The sequence below is a fragment of the Clarias gariepinus genome, chromosome 26, assembly GCF_024256425.1.
Source record: "Clarias gariepinus isolate MV-2021 ecotype Netherlands chromosome 26, CGAR_prim_01v2, whole genome shotgun sequence".
Taxonomy (NCBI): Eukaryota; Metazoa; Chordata; class Actinopteri; order Siluriformes; family Clariidae; genus Clarias; species Clarias gariepinus.
In genome coordinates, this window is record NC_071125.1 from 1562352 (window position 1) to 1570735 (window position 8384).

The window sequence follows — 8384 nt, forward strand, 5'->3', positions numbered from 1 at the left end:
TCTATCTCTTTTAGCTTTGCGCTTTTTGCCTCAGAATGGGATATTCTTACACCTGACTGGCTTAACAGGGCATTTTAAAGATAATTTATAATGGTCAGATAATAAAAATAATAATAATAATTATAATAATAATAATAACAGAGGTTTTATTAAGATAATAATATTGATCTAAAACATAGACTTAGGTTTAATGTGATATTTTTTTAAAGAAATCTATATTTCACGTTTGCTAAAATCAGTTTAAACCAAAATAAAGAAATCAGTTCAATTATATTCATTTTCCATAGGAATGGAATAAAACTAGTTATTATGGGTGGATTTCAGATTTGGGACCCTACTGTATAATATGATAGAATGGAGTCAGTATTTATTAGGATATAAACCAAAAAAATAATTAAATTAGTATTTTATCTTTAAACTGATATTGTGTTTTTTTAATCTAAACATAAGCATTAAGTACATTATAACTTTTTCTGTCTCACTGGATGTTTCTCTCACAAAGTTTTCTGCCACTACCATGCCTGCACAGCAAAATGATCAGCATTTGCTTTTTTTAGAATTCAAACTCTATTTTCCAAAATATAGAATTTATATTTGTAAGCAAGCTGTTTTAATTTCTTATGTTTATCTTAGTGTAATATTTATTGTACCACGTTCCTGTCTCATCTGCACAGTGCAGCATCAGGGAAGGAGGGGAGCAAAACCTGCTCGACTGACCTTGTATTTCAACCCCAGATTTTTAATCCCCCCTTCATTCCCCTCTCTCTTTCTCTCTCTCTCTCTCTTCTTGCCTCTCGTTTTCTCTCTCTTTCTATGTGCCTTTTCATTTCTCCCTTCTGGAGCATTTTTATGGATGTTTCCCATACCTCGGCCGTGTAACTCATTCTCCTCTTTTTTCCCTTCCCACTACTTTTCCTATCCCTTGTGACCTTATCTGTCCATCCCTCCTTTTCCTTATCTTTTTTCCTCTCTCCTCCTATCTTCTTTGATTCTGAAACTTTCTTCCATTGTATCCTTCCCTCCCATTCTTTGTATTATGTTTTCATCCACCTTCTGTCCTTCAAATGCTCCTTGTGTCCTTTCTTTCCACTATTTTCTTTCCCTCCCCCTTCTTTCTTTCTCTTTGTCTTGCTAGGAAGAGCAGCTTCCCTCCCTGGGTTCTCCAGACCCCGGTGTGAGTGTTGGCGGAGGAGAAATGAGCGCCGCTCCTGCCTTTGGAGTCTCTCCCTCGGACATCTCCTCCGACAACCCGCCCCAGAACGGAGGCCAATCCCCAAAAGTAGCTTCTCCCACCCAATCCCCACTTCATACACACCTCAGCCGGAATGGAGAGATGTGCGCCAACCAAAAGGTCTCTATGGCTAACGGGACCACAACAACATCAAACATGGGAAGCGGATAAGAAGCAGGGGGACCAGGTCTCTAATGGCGCTACGACAATTCAAATGGAGAATGTTAACATCCCTTACTTCTGCCCTTTTTTCATCGATTTTTTTTTCCTGCGTGAGGCACATCTTTATTGGGAGGCGTTTATCTTTACACCATCCACACCAAACTACTAAAGGGCTCTCCAGTGGATGAATCCCATTTCCTTTTGACTAATGTAAAAAAAAAAAAACACAGCTTTCCGTCATTTATTCCTCTGAAATGACATCATAAGGGGATGTCCAGTGAACCAAATATGGGTGATTCTTATGAATGATCTGAATTCCTGATTATTTTTTAACAATCAACTGGGTAACTGACCTTTTGAGTGCTGTGTGAAACAAAAAGACATAATTCTCTGAAAAAAAAAAGTGGGCAAAAGGTCTAAACCTGTTCAGAAAACGCCAGCTTTCAAGGCCTTCTGAAGCAGATACACTCGTATTGTCATGTCGTCTGGCTTCCTTAGTGCCTTCTCTGCATTCTTCAACAGGGTTTTCAAACAAGCAACAGAATAACAATCTCGACAACATGTTTCCATTTCACATCTCGCTTGTTCACGCTAAAGTGACTTGGACGACGTTGCGATCTGGAACAGGGAAGCATTTTCAGTTTGTTTCTTTTAAAGCAGAAGAAATTTTTTTGTTTTGTTTTGTTTTTTCTTTTAGACTTTAACATCATGCTTAACAAGAAGTGCTCTTGGTCTTCGAGATTTGAAATGAAATGAAGGAAGCTGCCTCAGTGGACTTGTGCAATGTTTTTCTCTTCTCAATCTCAGAACCTGTGTGTGATCAACTGGTGCTATAGATAAAGAACAAAAAAAGACATCAGAAGTGTTTCATAGCACTGCCTCTCATTAACCCTCCAACCACTCTTTCCCTCTTAGCCCTTTTACCCCTTCACCCCAAAATCCTTGTTGTCCATTTGTCTTGCCATGCTGTTCATTGCTCCTCCGTATGTTCGGTGTTTCACGAGGTGGTCTCTGTCAGATGGTCTTCATAACAAAATACAACAGTAGACCAATAACGGAATAAATGTATAGTTTTGCATTTTTCCCCCTTGCATTTTGCAATACATAGTATATTTATATTTATTCTCACTGGTGTAGGGTTTGACACTAATAAGCGTGAAAAGTACTTTTTTATGTAGGCACTAGTTTAAAGTAGCTTAGCCTATAGTAAACATTTCAGTTATGATAATACAGAGGTGCTGTACTGACTGTACAAACTTAATCATAACATGCCTTATGGTCTAAAACATTTTTACCAAAAAAAAAAGCAAATAAAAAAACTAAAAACCTTAACATACAGTACCATGCAAAAGTCTTGCACCCCCCCCCCCCTCCTTTCCAAACAGCCAGGCGTTCTTGTTTTTTTTTTTTTTTATGTAATCCTGAGGAATAGTTCTGCAGGCTTCCGAAAGGACTTTTTTAACTCATTCTTTTTTGTCAAGTTTTTGTCTCCGGTTCTTTTTATTCTACGTCCTGTACCTAAGCAGTTATAGAGGTATGGTTTTATTTGTTAAGTCATACGGTAACCTTTGAACCATTCAAGTTTAAAAACAAACAAAAAAAAAACCAACATCTAACTTAAGGCATAAACTAGTGAGAAACAGGTGCGGATAATGACAGATGATCAGACTGGGTCCGGCTAATTTAGTATACTATGGTGCCGACTGCTGTGTGGTTGTAACGAGGCGAGGGGGGAAATGAGGTTGCTGCTGAGGTTGTTACATAAGCAAGGCTTTTTTTTTTTTTTTTGTATATTAAGGCACTGTAGAAAGTCGGGGGGGCGGGGTGGGGGGCAAGACTTTTTCACAGTACTACTGAATGTCAATGACCAGGGTGGCTAGTTTTAGTTTTTTTCCTTGGTATCTGCCAAAGAAACAGGAAAGAAACAAAACTTATTTTGTAAAAAACAACAAATGAATATTTTCATCCAGTAAGATAAAAGGGCCCACAACCCCTCGTTCACGGTTTCTGCTGGGGTTTATGAATTTGCACGTCAAATTTCACCGGTAAAGTCTGTGAAGAGAAAGTAACCACTTTCAGTAACAAATGCTCATCTTAGCAAAATGTTAGCAAGGATTTAGATAGCAACTATAAATTTTAGCACCTCTGATTACAAAACTATTTCTTTGAGAGGTAAAACTCTTTTTAATCTAGTGTATAAAATCACTTGTCTGGAGCTTTCGTTATCTTTCATATCCATTTTATTTATGTTTTCATGTTAAACCTGTTCTATCGTCATACTCATGACAAGACCTGGTTTATCTAATAGAGCACGCATTGACATGTCTTTTATAACGAATATGTTATAAGCCTATAGGCCTTATCGGACTAATCTTTGTTGTGGAACTGAGTGTCGACTGTAAACTAATATGGGTTCAAAGATATGAATATGGGTTCAAGGACGAGCTGTACAATAAAGAGAAAAGTTCATATCTTAAACTGTAATTCTAAAGATTTTAAGCTTTGAGTTGAGAGAAGAGAATGGACTGATTACCTTTGGTTTTCCCCAAGAGCCTTAGTTTGATGGCTATAATCATTACAAGAAAATCCAGTAATAACAAAAGACATCCTTAAAGATATGGTTGAAAGAACATGGTCTACAGGGTCTCTGGACGGTGATATACCTCAGTAACAGGAATAAGAGCCTCAGGTAAAACATTAAGCTTCATAACTTAGCGCAGGGTAGTCGGTCCATCTCTTCTCTACGAAGTAGCAGTGATTTCTTCGCTATTTCTTCTGCATCCCTTTTCTCCACTATTTTTCTTTGTATCCCGTCTCTCTCCCACCAGCCAATCGCACAGCTTTGTGGAGGACAATCTGGAATCTAATTGGACGCCTCAGCTAGGACCGTCCTCGGGATGGCGCGGTTTTAACGCCAGGGCGCTGTCTCGCGACTCGCTCGCTTGACACAGAGGAAACTGAGGCTCTGAAAATCAGAGCCCCAGCCGACCCAAAGAGAACATACTGTAGGTACCTTTCGTCTCCTGCTCTTTCTCTGACTTTTTAGGACTCTTCAGCTTTCAGCTTTTACCACAAAACAGGAAAAAAACTAACTAATACACAAACCACATCTCTGGATGTGCAGACGGGAAAAGATGATCTCCATCTGTTGTTCAAAAGTTTGAGAAATGCTTTTTTAAACGTCTCTGAAGGAACTATGTGAACATCTCATCCAGATGGAAGGAGACGTTTCCATGGGTGTTTCAAAAGGTGCTGTTCTTCTACGACACGACATCCACAGGTTCCTTCTGCTCATGACGCCTCTCTGTGCTTTTGTGTCTCTTCATTCGAGGTATTTAAATATGCATAGATGGACCGATTGTGAGGCATGACGCAGAGTGGAAACGAATGATTTACCTATTTATTTATTTATTTATTTGTTAGTTTTCAATTTAATCATGTCACACTATCACACATGCTTCAGTTAGACTTTGAGGTTAAAAAAAGAACACTCAAGAAGCGAGTTTCTTTGGATTTTTTGTCATTTTAACCTGTTCCTCCTACTTCGACTCGTCCCATGGCGACAGATAAAATTTTCTTTCATTTACAAATGATCCGATACTGAAAATCCCAAATAAGGAAGCGTTTTGTCTCTTGTGTTATTAAGACTTCACTGGATTTGGACATAACTGTAACTTTAACTTTTCTGGACTTTATGGCCTGAGCGGCCTGAACATTTTTCTTTCATCCTTTCTTTTTTTTTTTTAAAACAATTGCAGGTATGTATTGCAGTTGAAATAATGTTGTGTAGTGGGTGAATGTGTGTATATACAGTGTGTGTACAGTGTTTGTGTATATACTATGTATGAGTATATATTATATGGACATGTACATACAGTCTGTTTATATATGCATTGTACAGAATGTATTTTGTCCGAGATGAGGAAACGTTTCTTCTCCTTCTCCTTCCTCCTCTTCTTCTTCTTCTTGTTTTTTTCGGTAACGAAGTGGCAATTTTCAAGGCAGGTGTCTTTGGAAGCACTTTTTTGCACAGACTTACCATACGGAGTCTGAGACGTATGATGCATCACCATTACTCTGCCACACACCTCGAGCTTGCACCCATTTTCTCACTGATTGGGGCATTTTGTAATAGTTTCTAGGTGACAAAGCAATGTTTGTACATATCTATATATTATCTATATACGGAATATACCAATATTTCAGATTAATTTTCATCTTCATAGCTGGTGATTCTTACAGCTGGGTGTTTTCAGTGCTCCAGTGTGTGTGCGTGTGTGTATGCGTGTGTGTAGGCTCGCCTTGAGCTGCAGATGAATCTGTTTATAAGGCCGACCCCTCAAGATATTTACCGTCCCAGTTTATTCTATTGACCTTTTGTACACCTAACCCACCCCCCCCCCCCCAACACCCTCATCACACCCCCTTCCCTGCTTTTTATTCTTTTTGATTTTAAATTATTTATTTTATTTTTAATCCCTGGAAATGAATGGAGTTCCCGTGATGTGCCTCCTTCTGCTAAATCTTTATTTGACCTTCGTCAGCCATAAGAAAATCATATCCATTCTCCTTGACAAGCCATAAGTCCCACCCCGAAAAATGATCTTTTATGACAAGGGCAGACACTTGGGGATTTAATTCCCTTTTTCTTTTTTTGTACATATACATACGTATAAATATATTAATGGAAAGAGTGATCAATTTGGAGTGTTGCTTATGTGTATGGATTTGTTATGAATGTTAATATTCTGGTTATTAAATTGTAATTATTATTATTATTATTATTATTATTATCAATGTAATAATGATTGGGATTGCTATTCTCACACTTAAGTTTATTTAATGCAGTTGACAATAGTGTGTTAATTTCCATTATTTATTTATTTATTTATTTATTTATTTATTTGTTTGTTTGTTTTTTATTTCTTTAAATTATTCTTTCAATTATTTATTTCTTTTCTTTGTAATAAGCAGGTATTTATATTTTGGGGTGGGTGAATCATAGAGATTAACTTAATAAGATGAATAAAAATAAATTCTTATCTTAACATGATGCAAAGGTGTCTATTGTCTATCTAATTATGTATTGATCGATCTATCTATCTGGTATTCATCTATCTGCCTGTCTGGGAGTGAAAATATTCACATGTCTTACGTTCACATGCCAATCAGTGTATCAGTATTTGGTCACATACATTTAAAAAAAAAAAGAAGAAAAAAAATATTAGAACAGAAACGAGGGGGCGTTCAAGTCAAACCGGGACTTGTGATGACATTTTTGGTGAGTAAAAGATGAGTCTCTTTAATGAAAAGAGTTTTTTATGAAAGATGAGCCACAGTTAAACATTTGAATGGTGTAACCGTTTAAAAAGAGGCCATACTTTGTGAATGATTATCCTGGCTCTGGAAACTGTACACACAATCAATTACAAACACCACTTGCACATTACAGGAACTCACCTGCAGTTATTGCCACAACCCCCGTACATCCTGGGCCATATTTATCAAGCATCAGGGAATAGAAAATATCACTCCTAAGTGGCCAAAAATTCTCAGAATGATGCCATTTTGGTCCTACTTTCAGGATTAGGAGTAAGAGCTATTTATCAAGATTCTTGAAATAGGTATGTAACTGGTTATTATCAACAAGTCCTATGCTGTCTCCAAAGGTGACTAATACTGTAGTTTTTTTGTGAAATTTAAGATGCAGCTTTGAAACAGGGACACAGCCAACAATGTTAGAAATAATAAATTAAACTTCGCTCTTACAGCACTCATACAGATTTATACATTTCCCCACCGCACAGCGTGAAATTAACGAAAAATAAACTGCAATTATGGATTTGTTGGCAGAATTTTACTTTCATAATTTCTTTACATTTACTTCCTCCTCCGCAAGCAAAAAACGCTCTTATCCTCTCTCTAGTTCCCCTACTTTTCGAAATCATTTTGATCAGGTTATGATGGTCCTACACAGCTCTATTATCAGGGCTTTAAACAGTTGGGATTGGAGAAGACTAATTAGGAAAACATCATGCAGCCGAGTCACGCATCTACAGTATAAGTTTAGTCTGTTTGGGAAATAAAGTTCTCACACAACTGCCGCTGATTTCAGCATTTCGCTTTCCACCGTATAAAAACTACAAAACCTGTAAAAAAACTACAACACCCACTTCAATGTACAGCCTGCTTTATGACTCTAAATGTCATAAAAAGTGACGCCACACGTATTCCTCAGCGCAGTCCTGATCCTTGTCTAAAGAATAGGAATCTTTATAAATAACTTTTACGTTAAACCTACTCTGAGGTTTTCAGTCCTAAATGAACTTTAAGCCCGATTCCTACGAGTGATTCTGAGACACATATTAAATACAGGCCCTGACCTCACTTCAAACCATTTCCACATGTTTGGGCTATTAAAGGAGTTACTGGGAGGCCAGCGTTTCAGATGTAAATCAAGCAGTCTGATCATGGCTCCAGTGTACTGAGAAAAAGTTTTACCTTGTGAGCACTAGTGTAACTCTGGGATAAGTGCATTAGTGTAACAGGGGATTTTATAGAGAAATAAAGGGAGTATTTATTCTGCACAATTAAAAAGTCTGTCTTTGACTTTCTCTTTCTTTGACTTGAAGATTCTCTTTAAAACTATTTTACTCGCATCTGCTACAAGAGCCTCATTAATAACTCAGTATTGTTGGTATTTTGTGGGATTAAAATGGTGTCCACTATTTAGATTTTATACCTTGTAGTAATGCTAGTGAAAGTAACATGTGGTTTCTTTATATTTAATCAAACTGGACTCTTGCCCGCTCTGTCCTCTGATTGGCTGGCAGATTACGCCTGTCACAGTTCTCTAAAGCTGAGGTGTGATGACATTTAAGGTATCCGATTCATAAATGTGTACGCATTTCATACAGATTGGAATTACAGAAATATTATGTTACACAGAAATTCAAGAAGTTAATACACACCCATAGTTTTTGTGACAGAA

General features: G+C 37.3%; 1 protein-coding gene across 7 annotated transcripts in view; it reads left to right on the top strand.

The window, feature by feature from the left end:
- Positions 1–6139, top strand: part of syngap1b (synaptic Ras GTPase activating protein 1b) — a 124312-nt gene extending 118173 nt beyond the window's left edge. For 5 of the 7 annotated variants that reach the window (XM_053488081.1, XM_053488084.1, XM_053488083.1 and 2 more), the window contains one exon: positions 4222–6139. In XM_053488081.1, coding sequence (XP_053344056.1) covers positions 4222–4339 — 118 coding nt within the window. In that variant the 3' untranslated portion in view covers positions 4340–6139. Of the gene's footprint in view, positions 1–842; positions 1263–4221 lie in introns of those variants that run through there. The other 2 variants (XM_053488086.1, XM_053488087.1) reach the window with 2 other exon arrangements.
- The last annotated feature ends 2245 nt before the right edge of the window (positions 6140–8384 follow it).